This window comes from Otolemur garnettii, unplaced genomic scaffold, assembly GCF_000181295.1.
Source record: "Otolemur garnettii isolate 467f Iridium unplaced genomic scaffold, OtoGar3 scaffold00031, whole genome shotgun sequence".
In the NCBI taxonomy this organism is placed as follows: Eukaryota; Metazoa; Chordata; class Mammalia; order Primates; family Galagidae; genus Otolemur; species Otolemur garnettii.
Window position 1 is genome coordinate 14,290,342 of NW_003852426.1, and position 16,679 is coordinate 14,307,020.

A 16,679-nucleotide genomic window follows, 5' to 3' on the forward strand; every position below is an offset into this window, starting at 1 on the left:
CATGCTGGGGGCCCAGGCTTTACTGGGTGCCCCCGGGGGAAGGCAGAGGCACGAAACCCCAGCAGCACGCCTCGGGGATGGAGGCAAGGGGCATAGGCTCCACGGGTCCCCGCCCAGGAGGGCGGGATGGGGCGGGGTCCTGGTGGGGGCGGAGCTACGTTTCTTTTTTTTTTTTAAAGTCGACTGGTGTCTGGGAAGATCGCAGAGCCTTGGGGCAGCCGGGCTGGAAGGAGGCCGCGGCGCAGGGGGCTAGCGGAGCCGGCGGCAGCGGCACTCTGTCGGGAGACGCAGCGGCGAGGCGGACCGTCCGCAGGACTCATCGGCCAGAGGTCTCCGCGCTGGAATTTGATATTCATTTAACCGGGGTTTATTCCCCTCCTTTTTTCTTAAACATTTTCAAAAAACTGTATTGCTTCCCGTTCTAATTTATTTTTGCTTCCTATCCCCCACTTAAATCGAGCCGACGGTTTGGGGGGATTGCTCCTTTACTCCCCCAAATCACTTTGGATTTTGGAAACCAGCAGGAAGAGAGAAGAGGTACCAAGAGCTCCAGAGAGAAGTCGAGGAAGAGAGAGATCGGATCAGAGAGAGCGCGCGGACGAACAAGCAGCGAGAGGACAGGGGCAAAGTGAGTGACCTGCTTTTGGGGGTGACCGCCGGAGCGCAGCGTGAGCCCTCCCCCTTGGGATCCCGCGGCGGACCAGTGGAGCTGACGGACAGACAGACAGACACCGCCCCCAGCCCCAGCGCCCACCTCCTCCCCGGCCGGCGGCCGACGGTGGACGCGGCGGCGAGCCGCGGGCCGGAGCCGGAGCCCGCGCCTCGAGACGGGGTGGAGGGGGTCGGGGCTCGCGGCGTTGCACTGAAACTTTTCGTCCAACTTCTGGGCTGTTCTCTTTCCGGAGGAGCCGTGGTCCGCGCTGGGAGAACCGAGCTGAGCGGAGCCGAGAGAAGTGCTAGGTCGGGCCAGGAGGAACCGCAGCCAGAGGAGGGGGAGGAGGAAGAAGAGAAGGAAGAGGTGAGGGGGCCGCGGTGGCGACTCAGCGCTTGGAAGCCGGGCTTATGGACCGGTGAGGTGGTGGTGTGCGCAGACAGTGATCTAACCGCGCGCGCGCCCCAGGCCCTGGCCCCAGTCTCTGCTGCGGGAGGAAGAGGAGCCCACCAAGGCGCCAAGGAGAGCGGGCCGTCCCGCAGCCAGAACCCAAGAGGGAGTGCGAGCCACGCCGGCCAGGGTCGGGTGTCCGAAACCATGAACTTTCTCCTCTCTTGGGTGCATTGGAGCCTTGCCTTGCTGCTCTACCTCCATCATGCCAAGGTAAGCGGCAGTACCCGCCCGGGGCCGCGGGCCGCTGCGAGCGCCTCTCCCGGCTAGGGACGTGCGTGCGAGCGCGCGCGTGGGGGCTCCGTGCCCCACGCGGGTCCATGGACACCAGGAGCGCTGCATCCCCCTATGTCGTCGTACATGTAGGGGGAGGGGGTGCGCGCTAGGTGGGAGGGCACCAGGATAGAGTCTCACCGCCCACGCGGGCCCTGCCCACCCACCAGAGTCATCGCACGTACGATCTGGGCCGACCAGAGAAGGGCGGGAGTCGGAGGAGGAGGCCTAGGGGGCTGGGCTTGCGCTGTCGCTAGAGGCTGAAGTTTGCTCCCGGCCGCTGGTCCCCAACGAACTGGAAGTTGGGGCAGCGGGGGCGGGAGACAGAGCCCCGCGGGCAGCGGGGTGCTCGGACCTTGGACCAGGAGAGGGCAGAGAGCACGGAGGGGGGCAGGGCACAAGCAAGAGAGGGGGCTTGCTGTCACTGCCATCCGGTCTCTTCGGCCTTAGTCGCGAGTTTGGGAAAGTTTGGGGGTAGATTGCTGCGGGGACCCCCCCCTTCCTGGCGGGCCACCTGCGCCGCGCCACCCCCGCCCGGCTCCGCTCGCGTCCCGCTCGGTGCCCGCCCTCCCCCGCCCGGCCGGGCGCGCGCGGCGCGGAGCCGATTACATCAGCTCGGGCCTGGCCGGCCGCGTGTTCCCGGAGCCGCGGCTGCCGGAGCCCGGGGCCCAGCGCGGCGAGCGGCGCCCCTCCCCCCTGCCGGCCCTCCGCGGGAAGGTGACCTCTCGAGGTAGCCCTAGCCCGGGGACCCAGAGAACCATCCCTATTCCTTCCTACCGTGTCCAGTCATTACCTTTGGCTCTGTGCTAGGAGAAATTTCCTGAAGCCCTTTCCCTTTTCCCATTTGTTCCCTAGCATGGAAGAAGCCCCTGCTACCCCTTTATTTTTTACCCCTTACTGCTGAGATCTTTCTAATCATTCTCCCGCCCCAGAGTCCAGAGAAAGGTTGATCACTGTCAGAAGTCGGGGCCCACCCTGGTGCTTTGTGAGACTACTGAAAGTCCCGACTTGGTGACAGTGTGCTTCCTTCCTGTCCCTAAGAGTTCCCAATGAGCTGTGCTGTAGCTTTTATAGGGGTGGGTGAAAGAAGAGTTTGAAGAGTGTTATTAGCTCACTTTGCCTTTTTGGAGAAATGGTTTGAAATTTGCCAGGACATGGGAAGCATGGGAAGCATGGGAATAGCTCTTCCTGAACCTTTGCAAGGAGCTCCTGCCAGCCTTGCACACATACTTTGTCCTGGTGAAATGGGGCGTTAGAGCAGGTGGTTTTTTGGAACTCCAAAGTTGCCCATTCAACTTGCTTCTCAAAGCCACGGGGTCTTTTTCTGCCCCCCCTTGTTCTTTGCCTCAGCCAGGGTCCCCTTCGGAGAAGAGATAGGCAGAAGGACATGGACAGGGGTCCCTGTGACCACCAGGAGTTCCTTAGACCCTGGCACAAAGGCCTTGGCTTCAGGCCTCCAAGTAGGGAGGAGGGGGAGGAGTGGCTGCTTGGCCACAGTGTGACCTTCACGGCCCCCAGAGAAGGGCACCTGGCCCCTCCCTGTCTAGAACCACCCCTCAGGTGCCCCCTGGTCTTGGAGGGGGTATGAAGTCTGTCCCCTTTCCTTGTTGGGGCCCAGGAGGATTGGAAGCCGCAGAGAGACTGTTGGCAGGGAGACTTCAGTGGGAGTTGTGGGAATGGGTGAGGAGCTGGGGTGCAGAAACCAGGGGTCCTTCAGGGAGCAGTGGTGGGAGTCCGGGAACTGCTCTTTTGCCTTGAGAGGGGCTTCCTCTGACTTTGGCTCTGAGGGCAAGGCTGGGAGACTTGGGTATGGTGCATTTGGGCTATGTGGGAAGGAGAGAGAGACAGTGGGACTCCCTCCCAGTGGGTCCTGAGGTTCTGTCACTAGAGTGCAGCTGTAGGAGCAGGTGGGGTGAGGAATTGATGGGAACCTGAAACCCCCAGGCAGGCTAGGAGAAGCCTTTGCTTGCTTGTTGCTGTCAGGTCCACATGGCTGCCTGTGTTGACCTTCACAGCTTCTGGGATAGGAATGATCTGGTGGGGGAAGGGAGGTCTGGGGGAGGCCTCAGGCCTAGGGTAGTGCAGGGGGCCCCCTAGGGGCTGGGCAGAGCTAAGGCATAAAAAGCTTCCCTGGTGGCATTTGAGGAAGGTACCTAGGGGAGAGGAGCTTGGGACCTCCTTACTCTGGGAAGGAGAAGAAACAAGGGAACAGGTGGGTGTGGGAGGCTGGTGAGGCTTTGGAAATCTATTCAGGCTTTGGGGAGATTTATGCAGGGAGGAAATGGGACTCTTCCCTGCCTCAGGCTTTCCTCCTATGTTTTTACCCTGTAAGCAACTTGTGGGTATGCTGGGTATTCCTGAGGACTGGGAGAGTCTAGATGGGGGAGGGTAGTTGGTGCCCTTCGGTCCTCTGTACCCCCCCCCCCAACACCAGCTCACCCTGGTATTTGTCATGTCAGCAAGGGAAGGTCACCATGTTGTTTTTCTCGCCCCCAGTCCTTCCTTCCTGCCCCAGTACAAATTTGTCCTCCTATTTGACCTTAATACTTACCCATGGCTTTGGACCAGGAAATCAGGGGGGCAGTGAGGGCAAGGAGAGGCTAGGGACAGGGGACCTGGATAGTGCAGCATTCTCATGTTTGCCTCCTGCACCTCACAACATCTGGTTAGTCTTTAACTTCCTTGGATTGAGAATTGGAGTGGTCCAGGAGTGGTGGGCATGCTCTGTGTTTGTGGGGACACCCAGCCATGCCCTGTTCTACTCAGAAGGCTTGGAGAAGCTAGAGGCTGTGGGCTGGGAGGGAAGCAAAAAGGGTGGAGGGGCTAGGTGGCTGGGCGTTTGTGCCCCTGCCCACACCTTGCTCTTTGTTCTGTCCTCAGTGGTCCCAGGCTGCGCCTGCAGCAGAAGGCGAGAAGGATTCCAACGGTGAGTCCCCCTGGCTCTTGGATGGGGTGGGGGTCTTGTTCCCTCATGGAGTGGGTGGGGTGGCTCGATTCCTTTTCTACACTGAAGGGGGGAGAGAGGAAGAGGGCAAGGGTACAGCTATATGAAGATCAAGGAAGAAAGAGGTGGGTACTGTGAGGTTAACCGTTTAGTTTCTTGAGGACTTTTCTCTGTTCAGGTCTCAGCTTGAAATAGAACTTCTGGTCTTTTTCTTCTGTTTTTTTTTTTTAGTAAAATTTTATTTGAGGAGGGAGCTGTGAGCACAGAGCAGGAAGACAGTGTTCAGGGATCCCAGATGTTGGAGGAGGTGTCCCTTGTCCACCCCTGCTTTTGGGGCTGATGGATGTTCAGTATCACTTCCTACATAGCCATGTCCCACCTGTGGGGGCTGTGACCCTTCCTGTATAGGCTGGAGGTGCGGAGGGTCCAGCCTAATGGGATCATCTCTTCCCATCCCAGTTTGCATTCTTTTGTGAGTAGAGAAAGCCCCAGTGGACTAGGTTTGGGAACTTCCTTCCCAGGCCAGCAGAGGGCCAGTTGTAGTTCCTAGGCGCCCCGCCCCCCTGCCCAACCCCGAGTCTGCCTGCCTTTTGTTCCGCTGTGGTTTGGAGTAGGGATCCTCCCATTTCTCTGGGGACGCCTAGACTCTCTCCACCGCTGAATGTGGCCTATACTCCAGCTCTTATGCCGCTCCCCCAGCTCTCCATCTCTGAGTAGGGCAGGCCCTGGGGTCTTCCTCCAGGCCAGTTTCCTTGACCTACATCTCATGTTTGTGTGACAGGGATAGCAGCCAGGGGTAGTGATACCCAGCTGGTTCTATCTTCCTTTTCCCCACCGCAGAAACCCTTTGCTTGTCCCAGGGCCTGGCTCTCCAGCCATTGAGGGCCCCTGGCTCCCAGCGCGCCACCCACCCCCTTTGGCCTCCCAGTGGTCTCTGTGGTCTGGGAGAGGCAAGACAAATGGTTTTTGTTTGCTGAAGAAAAGGTTGTCTTCGATAAATAAGGAAAACCAGGAAAGCCTGATGTTGGAGTATACTCCTTGTGCAACAGGAGGCTAGCTCTCCTCCAAGGCCGTGGCTAGGATATGAGGGGTGCTAGCAGAGTTGCTTCCCTCTACCTCCTGCAGGACTTGGGAATTCCAGGGAGAACCTTTTCAAAGGAATTCCCAGCCAAGGTCTTTTTACCCTCAGCTACCAGCTCCTCGCCCAGGTTAGACCTTTCTGCTATCCCCTTGTGGGTTGGAACCACAAATTTAGGCTACCTCTGTCCCAACCATAATGAAGTCATTTCAAAATTTCTTGATTAGTCATCTTCTTCAATATTGACCTGGTTTAAAAATTGATATTTTCCAGACTTCCTGGTGTCATTTACTCTTTTTGACAATGTTTTACCTTTACCCTCTGGGGGTAGAGAAGGAGTCTATGTTCATCTGTCATTAGAAGTAGAGACCTTGGGGAAGGTGAGGACTGGCTTGGGTTTCCTTACTGTTCTTTCTGTTTTCACACCTGTTGCCTTCTCTCTAGCCAATCTATTATATAGAAGCTCAGCTATGGTCTATCTATAGGGCATACACTTAAGATGTGTGGGTGAAGTTTCAAACTTTGTGTGACCTGGGCTTACTCTCAGGGCTGGGAATGGAAGATAAAACCCCATGTTTCAGCCTCTATTGCAGTGTCTTTAGAGATCAGCCCAGCGCACTTATACAGAACGACAGAGTTGGAGGCCCAGAAAGGGGACGGACTGGCCCACGGTCACACCAAGTTATGGCCAGAGCCTGGGCCTACACACTGGCTGAGTGTTATTTCTTCCTTCTGTGTGGGGGAACCCATCTGAGGAACAGGACTGCTATGTGATGGTAGGGGGTGTGATGGGGAGTGGCAGGCTGAACCACAATTTCGAGGAGTCATGCTGGAGGCCTGCATTTATTTATTCTCAAGGGCCCCGCCCCTGTGGCCCAGAATTACCCCTTCATGCTCTGATGCACCCTGGGCTCTATGGCCAGCCTGGGAAACTGTCTTTACCCTGGTCTCTCTCCAGATCAGCTTCTAGAAATGCTTCATGGCTGCAGTGGCAGCAGTGTTTTTTCCATGATGCAAGCAATTTGCCCTCTTGGGCGGGGTTATTGGTGGCTGGCAGGGCTGGCAAAACATGCCCGCCCACTGCTACCTGCTGGTTCCAGGCGGGCCCAGCTCCTTTGCTGATGCCCACCACCTCCTCAGCCCGTGTTTGGGGAGGGAGGCTGGCAGGTGGCAAGGTGACTCCTGAAGCTTCTCTGTTTTTGCATGACAGTGGTTTGGGAAGGATATGGTGTCAGAGCTGATTCTAACTCTACCACTTAATAGCTGTATGGCCCTGGGGCACGTACCTTAGCCTCTCTGAGCCTCTATTTTCCCATCTGCAAAATGTCAGTATCTAATAGTACCAAGTGGGGAATACTGTAAGAGATGATGACTATGGACTATTGTACACAGAACGAGCATGTAGTAAGTGCTCAATAAATGTTGGTGGTTGATATAATAGGAGTGGCTGGCTGTGGGGAGGTTGTAGGAAAATAGAGAATAAGCTTGGCAAAGCTGGATGCTCCTCCTTTCAGGGAAAGCTTAGAGCAGCGGTTCTCAACCTGTGGGTCACAACCGACAGGAACTGTATTAAAGGTTCATGGCATTAGGAAGGTTGAGAACCACTGTCTTAGAGCAGCCCCCACATGTGGACCCATATTCAAACTGTCCTCTGGTGCATCAAGGTTGTCCCAGGAATTGGCTTAGCTATCACAGTGGGGCAGAGGGATCAGATGTTGGAGGCCATCTCCCTTGGAACTTGACAGCATCATGTGACCTTTGGAATAAAAACAGACCTTCATTAGTGTTGGCGGAAAGCTTAGGGAAATGCTTCAAATACAACAGGAGGGACTTAAGTTAGATTTTTAGAAGGACTTGCCTGATAGCGAGTACTTCTCATGAAAGCTCTGAGGAGTGGTCTTACAGAGCTGGATAGAGATAGGGGCTAGCCAGCTATCTTTTATGTCACCACTAAGCTCATGTGTCACCTCCTCCCATGCAGTGATGAAGTTCATGGACGTCTACCAGCGCAGCTACTGCCATCCGATGGAGACTCTGGTGAACATCTTCCAGGAGTACCCTGATGAGATTGAGTACCTCTTCAAGCCATCCTGTGTACCCCTGATGCGATGCTCGGGCTGCTGCAGTGATGAAGGCCTGCAATGTGTGGCCATTGAACAGTCCAACGTCACTATGCAGGTGAGCACCTGTGGGAGTGGGGACAGGGGGAAATGAGGAGGGGTGTAAGATTTTGGGAACTGGTGTTCCTGGGCCATTTCTTGGGAAGCTCTTTTGAGGAGGAGCTAGACTTGCCTTATCCAGCTTCTGCCCCTGAGTTGGACATGAATAGGTGTGGTGGGGTCTTGCCTTCTATCTAGAAGATGTTTGCATTTCCTGGGAAGCCGAGGTTCCCAGCAAGTCCTGACCATCTGCTGTTCCCTGACCTTTGCCTCCTGGGCTCAGGAGGGGGCTGATGTCTGTGAGCCCCTCTTCTCTTCTCTTGGAAAGAGCTCTGAGGACCCTCCCTCCTAGGGAGTTCTGTTTGGGAAGATGGATGAGCTAGTCAGTGGAGAGTTTAAAAAGCTGGTCTTTTGGTACTACCTGGTGATGGGGCACATCTCAGCCCAGATAGTGCAGGAGGGAGCTGTGAGACACAGGGAAGGGGTGGCTGTCTGGTAGCTGCTAGGGATCAGGGTGAGGCCTAGAAGGGATAAAAGAAGGGGAGGGAATGGGGAGTGACATGAACCCAGGATTTGAATTCCCAGCCTGGCCAACCCTTGCAGTCATGTAGTCATATCTGCCCTCAAGTGGAGCAGGGCTCCTTGAGGCCAGCAGGGTTGGAGGAATTGGGTTGGTTCCAAGGCTCTTTTCTGCTAGAGTTCCTGGTCCACCTTTCCTCTACCACCCACCCCTGCTCTGTAGAACCCCTGGGTGCCCAGTGGCAGGAGCCCCGGGGCGTCCCATCTGGGTTTGGCTGGCTGGGTCACTAACCTCTGATCTGCTTCTTTTCCCTGTAGATTATGCGGATCAAACCTCACCAAAGCCAGCACATAGGAGAGATGAGCTTCCTACAGCACCTCAAATGTGAATGCAGGTGAGGATGGAGTCATGGATTTAGTTAGCAAATGGCTGTGAGGCACTGATCTGTGCCAGAGTGAAGCATGTTGCCCTTGTTAGCCCATATCTACCTTCCAACCTTCAGCATTTTACTTCATTGTGCCTCAGTATCCACATCTATAAAATGGGCACGATAATAGTATATATGTCATAGCATTGTTATAAGGATTAAGTGAGACATTGGTTGTAAAAGGATTAAAACAGTGTTGCAATCATCATAAATACTATGTGAAGTTTTTACTACTGTTATTACTTTAAAAAAATTTTTTATTAAGTCATATACACATAGATCATGATACTATTATTATTATCTCTATCATTATCATCACCATCTCAACTATTCTATTTTGTTCTTTTTTCCCTCCCTACCCATTGCAGACCAAAGGAAGATAAAGACAAGCAAGAAAGGTAAGTGGCCCTGACTTTAGCACTTCTTTCTCTCTTTCGCTGGTTGCCTTGGTTTGGGGCTCTTGGCTTCCTCTGTTGGGGAATCTGATGGACTCACCAAGTCAGGGAGTCGGTCTTGTGGAGGCAGTAGTAGAATGGAGTGAACTCCATTCTGGGTTCTGGCTCTAGGGTTAGTGAGCAAAGCTAGCTGGGAGCCTAGCAGTTCCTTTGGAAGAAACAATACTTTCTAGGTCTTCAGATCATTCCTAACCAGAAGTTGGTGTTTTGGTGTGTCAAGGAGCAATGTGGACAGTGGGTCCTCGGGTTGCTCTAGGGCCCCCATGGTGGGGAGAGGAAGTGGGTGGCAGAGGCCAGTTTTTGTGTGTCAGAGGAAATGGCCTCTTTTGGTGGCTACTGTGGTGCCATGATTGGATTTGGGGCCAGCTAGGGGTTTTCTTGATGCGTGCCCTTCAGTAGGAGGAGGGCAAGCAGCTGACATACAGCCCTCTTGGTCAGGGAGAAAAAGTTGAATGTTGGTCATTTCAGAGGTTTTCAATTGCTCAGCATATGGATGGTCAGGGTAGGATGAGGTGGGGGCAAGGTCTAGGGACAGTAAGCCTTCTGACAGAGTGAGCAGTTGGCATTGGGAATGAGTCTACAGTAGGGAAAGAGACTGAGAGAGAGCACCTGTGCCCCACCTTCCCATCCTGTCTGCCACCACTGCCTTGGAACGTTGAAGTCCCCTAGGTCTCAACCCCTTATCTCTTCCTTAAGCCCCCAGCTTCCAGAGTGTGGGCTTGCAAAGACCCTCCTCCTTCCATCCTTCATGGGGAGGAGACCCTCCTCCTTCCATCCTTCATCCTCCTCATGAGGAGGAACAGAATTGACCTTTCTGGTCCCTTCTCCCCTTCCTTTCTTCCCTGTGACAGACATTGTGAGCTGTGTTCTCTCAGGCCTGGCAGGCGTGGAGAGTGCTGGTTCCCTTAAGGGGCTGCCCGTTTCCCCAAATGCCTGCTTTGCCCACTTGCCCACAGGGACAGCCAGGGGCTTGCCTGAGCTCAGAAGAGAGTCTGGCGAGATGGTGTAGCTGGCTTTGACAGGCTAGGGAGAGAACTCCCTGCCAAGTACCACCCAGGCCCTCCTCCCTAGCCCTCACTAACTCCCACCTCATCCTATACTGCCTGGGCTCTAGGACACCCAGCCCTGCCTCTCAGCTCAGGTTATGGCTGGACAGGTTGGTACTTTTCATGTGCTACTCTTGGTTTTGTGCCAGATCTCAAGGTAGCTACTCCCCTACACTAAGATTCCCAGAGGCAGAGCCCTGGAGGATCCCTTTTTTATTATACTTAGAAATGAAGGCATAAAGCATGGTCCCCCCTATGCTCCATCAAGTCAGATTTCTGACTGTTTCCCCAAAGTCTAATTTACCTTTTATTGCTGCCTGACCTTTAGGGTCAGACATGTACAGAATTGCTGGTCAAAATGCCTGTGCTCAGGGCTTTACCTGTGCCTAAGACCAGGGGCTGCCATAAGCCTGGAGATCCTTGGGTCCTGTGTTCTCCACCTAGTCTCTGCTTCTCACTCAAAACTTTGCCAGGGCTGAGTTTGCCACCCCAGGATGGGCACAGTGAGAAGAAGAAGGAGCCACTGAGTGTGTGTTGCCCTGGCTCACCCATGCTGCTGCGTGCCCACCTTTCTAGAGACCACCTGCCTCCTCCAACACCTTGCTCCAGGGAGCAGGGCCCTGTGGCTTTGTTTTGGTTATTCTCACCACTGCCCTCCTCACTGCTTCTTTTGCTCTCCCTTCCCCCCCTCCCTCGCTCTCTCTGTCTGTCTCTGTTTTTTTATTTTCCAGAAAATCAGTTCGAGGAAAGGGAAAGGGGCAAAAACGAAAGCGCAAGAAATCCCGGTATAAATCCTGGAGCGTGTACGTTGGTGCCCGCTGCTGTCTAATTCCCTGGAGCCTCCCGGCCCCAACTCAAACCCCTGCCTGCAGTACCCCATAACCCTGCTTCCCTCCCTGGATCATTCCTGCCTCTCAACTTTCCCTTCTGGCCCATGTCTCTCTCTCACTCTCACTCCACTAATTGGCACCAACGGGTACATTCGGTGGTGGCATTGCTGGTCCAGGGTTGAGGTTGGATGGGTGGGAGGCCTAGTTGGCCTGGATTCAGGGAGGGGACTGTGGCTTGCCTGGGCACCGACTTTCTCTCACCCACTGGGCATTGGTGGCGGGCCCATGTTGGCATGGGTGCCAGGCAGTGGTGCCTGTTCACCTAGCTCGTTTTCACTGCTCTAGGCTTCTACACTTGTCTGGAAGCTGAGGGTGGTGGGGAGGGCAGGTATGGCATGAGGGAGGGTTATGAATGACTGGCAGCAGCTTGTTTTCAGCCGAAGGAGGAGCTTGGGTGTGGTCAAACACTGTGTGACAGGCCTACTTCATCTGGTGGAAGTGGCTTGGCTCCTCATGGACTTGGGGCCTCTGGAGAGGAACCCCTATTCGAGCCCAACAGAGCATCCACAGAAGCCTCCCTGTAGAGAGGCCTCTTCTGGGTTGGAGGCTGTGACTGTCCAGGGCCCTTGGCCACCAGTGGCCTGGCCTGTGGACATTGCCTCTGGACTTAGCTGCCATCATGCACCTTCGTTAGCCTACCTTTGGTGGAGGGGACTGAGCATAAGCCCTTGCACAGGGAGAAGGTGGCCCCTGGCGATCTCAGTGGCCCCTAAATGTTGTCCCCAACAGGTGAAGCATCAAGGTGTGATCATTTATGGGTGGCAGCAGTTGGGGCCCTATGGCCTGAGACTCATCTCCTTAGGACACAGCACTGCTCCTTACGGCAGCCTCTCCCTGCACTCTCTGCCTGTCTGTGCCCGCCTCTTCCTGTGGGCAGGCATCTAGCCAGAGCTGCCTCTTTCCGCCGCGCTCTCTGTCTTCTGCTGTAGTGCTCAGATCCTTCCAGGGCTTGGAAGGGTGTGGGGCTGATGAGCAGGGTGGGGATGCAGCTGTGGATGTGTTAGAGGGTATTGCATGGGTGTTTTTTTCCTCTCTCTCTGCTGATGCTCTAGCTTAGATGTCTTTCCTTTTGCCTTTTTGCAGTCCCTGTGAGCCTTGCTCAGAGCGGAGAAAGCATTTGTTTATACAAGATCCGCAGACGTGTAAATGTTCCTGCAAAAACACAGACTCGCGTTGCAAGGCGAGGCAACTTGAGTTAAACGAACGTACTTGCAGGTTGGTTCCCAGAGGGCAAGCAAGTCAGAGAGGGGTATGACATGGAGATGGGGAGAGAAAGAAAGAGAGAGAGAGAGAGAGAGAGAAAGAGAGAGAGAGCGCACGCCTGAGAGGGGCCAACTGCTTGCTTGGCTTCTAGCTGCTGGTGACTGCTACTTTTCTGCTTTTAAGGGACCTGAAGTGGGCTGTGGGCACTGATCCAGCCTGGTGGGGGCTGCTCAGAGGTTGCTCCGGTTGTCTGAGTGGGTAGGCTGGTGTGGCTTAATGTGGTGGTCTGGACGCAAGCTGTGTGTTGTGTCCTGTGGTCCTGCTACTCGTAGTGGCTGTTGGTCCTGATGCTGTTAACTACCTCTGGTACTAATACTGAGAAACTGAGAGTCCTCCAGGTGTGGAACAATGTCTACAAAGCACAAACATTCCAGGTGGACCTTGCCACTGCTCTCTGAAGTCTATGCACCTGGGCTACTTGTCTCCTCAGACTGGGGCTCCCTGAGGACAGGGCTGTGTCTTCCCTCAGAGTGGGGCTCCCTGAGGACAGGGCTGTGTCTCCCCTCAGAGTGGGGTTCCCTGAGGATAGGACCATTTGGACCCTCAGGCTGGGACTCCCTGAGGACAGGGCTGTGTCTCCCCCTCAGGCTGGGGCTCTTTGAGGGCAAGGACCGTGGCTGTTGATTTAGGATGGGGTAATTCTTCCTACACATTGAAGGAGATATAGAGCATCTGAGAACACTAGATACCAGAATGCCATTCCCAAGCAGCACATACATTTTCAGATGCCTCCCATGAGTGGAAGGAGGAGGCTGCGCCTGGGCTTGGTTTAGTTACTTTGGTGATCTCAAGGTATCTGTACCTCTGTTCCTTGTTCATGATGGGGACCAAGGAAGTGTCAAGTACATGAGTGAATACGTGACTGAGTTCAGGGGGGCAGAGGGCTATGACAGGTGGCAGGTTAATTTTTGGATGCCTCTTCTGGCATTCTTTATACCAACCTGGCCTTTGCTTGAAGTGACGGGGAACTTTTGGACCAGAGTGAAGTTTACCCAGGGTGTAGGAATTTGTATAGGGATTCCTCAGGTAGGGCCGAGGTACCCCCAAGTTAGTAGACACTCCACTAACAAAGTCCTTGGAGCATCTCTTTGATCCCCGTCAATGTTCTTGTGCTTGTGAGTGTTCAGCGGACACTGGAACCATGCTCTGAATGGGTTCTGTCTGTCTTGGCATTATGTATAGTGTGCCAAGGGAGCATATATTAGTGTTGAATTAGCTCTGCCTAATTCCAGGGCTAGATGAGGGAGGTCCCAATTCCCCAAGGGGCCTTGGGGAAGATAAGGGACTTGCCATTTTAGGGTTTCACATCTGTGGTAATCTGCAGAGAGATAGATGGGGGTAGGGGGTAGAGTGCAAAGTGACCTGGGAGCTAACTGAAGGTACTCTAACCCAACTTCCAACCTGACTGTATCTGGGAATTTTAGTTTCCGAAATTAGAGGCTTAGGAACCCCATTCCCAGGCCGGACCTATTCTGCCTCTTCTTCATGGTACAGAGGGTAGAAGACAATCAGCCCAGGGGCAGGGACGTGATGAGAAAGTTCTGGGAGGTCCATTTTGCTTCAACAGGAGTAGTGAAACCACAAAAATTGTTTCTCCTCACCCAACTTAAACAGCATGTTAGAAGGGAAAGGCAGCCTGGTACCTGGGCCCGCAACTACCAACCAGCTCGAGAGAGATGAAGCCTCCAGCCAAGGCCAGGAGGTGGGCATGGGGAATGGAGATGTTCCGTCACCTGCCCAGGGCCCCAGGCCCCTCCTGCTCCACTCCCTCGGAAGCCTCAGGTCCCCAGGTCAGGCCCTCCCTTCCGCTGGCCGTTTCCCCGGCTCAACGTGCTCTCCGGGACTCTCTACCCACTCTCTTCCTCGTACCAGCCCCACAGAGACTGAGCTGAAAATCCTCCTCTGCAGGGGTCCTCTTCTGATTCACTTTATCCAACTCTGGTCACCTCTCAGCTGTTAGAATGTCAAGTAGGGACGGTTCTTTGGTACTTGTTCGTTTGTTGCTTTGTAAAGTGTCCCCATGTCTTTGTCTTGTCTCGAGTAGATTGCAGGCTCTAAGGGCAGACTGGGAGCCCCTGAACATAGCCACTGTTCAGACTGGGGCCTCCCAGGGGCAGGGGCTGGGCTGTTCCTCACACTGTGGCTTTCTGTCGCAAGATGGCACCTTCCTTGTCTTCTCTGCTCTCCTGGGCGGCTGCCCGCCTCACGGCCTGGCCTTCTCACTTGGCCCTCACCAAAACCCCTGTTTTCCATTTCCCTCAGATGTGACAAGCCAAGACGGTGAGCTGGGCGAGAGGAAGGAGCCTCCCTCAGGGTTTCAGGAACCAGACGTCTCACCAGGAAAGACTGATACAGAATGACCGATATAAAACCACGCTGCCGCCACCACACCACCATCACCATCAACAAGACAGTCCTTAATCCAGAAACCTGAAATGAAGGAAGAGGACACACTCTGCGCAGAGCACTTTGGGTCCGGAGGGTGAGACTCCGGCAGAAGCATTCCCGGGCGGGTGACCAAGCACGGTCCCTCTTGGAATTGGATTCGCCATTTTATTTTTCTTGCTGCTAAATCACCGAGCCCGGAAGATTAGAGAGTTTTATTTCTGGGATTCCTGTAGACACACCCACCCACATACATTATATATATATATATATATAATATATATAAAAATAAATATATATATTTTATATATATAAAATATATATATTCTTTTTTTAAATTAACAGTGCTAATGTTATTGGTGTCTTCACTGGATGTATTTGACTGCTGTGGACTTGAGTTGGGAGGAGAATGTCACCACCCAGATCCTGACAGGGAAGAGGATGGGACAAAAGACTCTGGCATAAGCTTTTTTTTTGTCCCTCTTAGGGGGGACCAGATCCGCTCCCTGTCTGGGAATATACAAGGCCAGGGCACGGGGGCAAATATGACCCACTTTTGAGAACACTGACAAACCCAGCCCTGGCCCCAAGCCTCTACCCTCAGTCAAACGGATGGAAAGACGTGTGACAGGTCCAGTGACGAGGATGCTGGCTCTGACTAGGAGTTTGGAGAGCTTCAGGACGTTGCTGTGCTTTGGAGATCCTCTTCACATGTTGTGTGGGCATGTCGCCCCCAGGGGCATTGTCTGGAAGATTCAGGAGCCTGCAGGGGTTCCTCTCCTCTCACCTGCTTCCTAGATGCCCACGAGGCCACTGACAGATAACCCGGCAAAGAGAAGAGAGATGTTGGCAGAAGAAGCAGCCTGGAGACAGCTCCTCCTGGGACCCAAACCTGGTCCGCTTACTTCTCCGCTTCCTGGGGTCTAGCCCAGGGGGACCTAATCTCCTCAGACCATTGAAACCACTAGTTCTGTCCCCCCCGCCCCCCAGGAGACCTAGCTGTGTGTGTGAGTGGTTAATCCTCCTCCATCCCACAACCCTTCCCTTCCTGAGGCACAGAGAGACAGGGCAGGATCCATGTGCCCACTGTGGTGGCAGAGAAAAGAGAAAGTGTTTTATACGTGTATACGGTACTTATTTAATATCCCTTTTTAATTAGAAATTAAAACAGTTAATTTAATTAAAGGCTAGGTTTTTTCAGTATTCTTGGTTAATATTTAATTTCAACTATTTATGAAATGTATCTCTTGTTCTCTCTTGCGCTCTCTTATTTGTATTGGTTTTTATGTATAAAAATCATGTTTCCAATCCCTTTCTCCCTAATCGGTGATAGTCACTAGCTTGTCCTGAACAGATATTTAATTTTGCTAACACTCAGCTCTGCCCTCCCCTTTCCCCTGGCTCCCCACCACACATTCCTCTGAAATAAGGTTTCAGTATACATCTACATACTATATATATATTTGGCAACTCGTGTTTGTGTATATATATATATATATGTTTATGTATATATGTGATTCTGATGAAATAGACATTGCTATTCTGTTTTTTATATGTAAAAGCAAAACAAGAAAAATAGAGAAATCTACATACTAAATCTCGCTCCTTTTTTAATTTTAATATTTGTTATCATTTATTTATTGGTGCTACTGTTTATCCGTAATAATTGTGGGGGGAAAAGATATTAACATCACGTCTTTGTCTCTAGTGCAGTTTTTCGAGATATTCCGTAGTACATATTTATTTTTAAACAACAGCAAAGAAATACAGATATATCTTAAAAAAAGCATTTTGTATTAAAGATTTTAATTCTGATCTCAAAACTCCTCTTGGTTTCTCCTTCTCCATTGAATTTTTGTTCCAGACTTCCTCCTGCCCTCTTTCCCACCTCTCTTGGGGAACATGGCATTTGTCTAAAGTCTGGGAAAGGGGTGTCTGATGTATAGAATATACATTGGACTGGGGCAAAGTTCTTCCATTCTTGTTGGGCTGGTCCTTGGGGAGCTCTGGGAATGGGTGGAGGGGCAAACAGCTCCTTAGATAGCAAGCAAGTGCCCTTGCAATGGGAAGTGCTGCCTTCAGGAATTAGGTGATCCAGGCCCCTGTTCCTTGGTGAAGGAAGGACTGGCCATGCCTC

At 53.1% G+C, this 16,679-nt stretch overlaps 1 protein-coding gene across 3 annotated transcripts; it reads left to right on the plus strand.

The window, feature by feature from the left end:
* The first annotated feature begins 208 nt into the window (after nucleotides 1–208).
* On the plus strand, nucleotides 209–16,365 carry VEGFA (vascular endothelial growth factor A). 3 transcript variants are annotated; one of them, XM_012804830.2, is made up of 11 exons: nucleotides 209–628; nucleotides 906–1,018; nucleotides 1,121–1,315; nucleotides 4,256–4,301; nucleotides 7,379–7,575; nucleotides 8,394–8,470; nucleotides 8,872–8,901; nucleotides 10,736–10,807; nucleotides 11,978–12,109; nucleotides 13,772–13,947; nucleotides 14,420–16,365. In XM_012804830.2, exons 3-11 carry the CDS (start codon nucleotides 1,250–1,252, stop codon nucleotides 14,515–14,517), a joined length of 894 nt encoding a protein of 297 aa, XP_012660284.1. In that variant the 5' UTR covers nucleotides 209–628; nucleotides 906–1,018; nucleotides 1,121–1,249; the 3' UTR covers nucleotides 14,518–16,365. The 3 variants fall into 3 exon arrangements, with proteins under 3 accessions (XP_012660284.1, XP_012660283.1, XP_023368580.1); XM_012804829.2 differs by having other exon boundaries at nucleotides 256–329; nucleotides 522–1,018; XM_023512812.1 differs by having other exon boundaries at nucleotides 391–628; nucleotides 906–1,315.
* The last annotated feature ends 314 nt before the right edge of the window (nucleotides 16,366–16,679 follow it).

Coding starts and splice junctions, on each gene's coding strand:
- VEGFA (XM_012804830.2), top strand. CDS start 1,250: ATGAACTTTCTCCTCTCTTGGGTGCATTGGAGCCTTGCCTTGCTGCTC. Junction 1,316..4,255: donor TCTACCTCCATCATGCCAAG/GTAAGCGGCAGT, acceptor TTCTGTCCTCAG/TGGTCCCAGGCTGCGCCTGC. Junction 7,576..8,393: donor AGTCCAACGTCACTATGCAG/GTGAGCACCTGT, acceptor TTTTCCCTGTAG/ATTATGCGGATCAAACCTCA.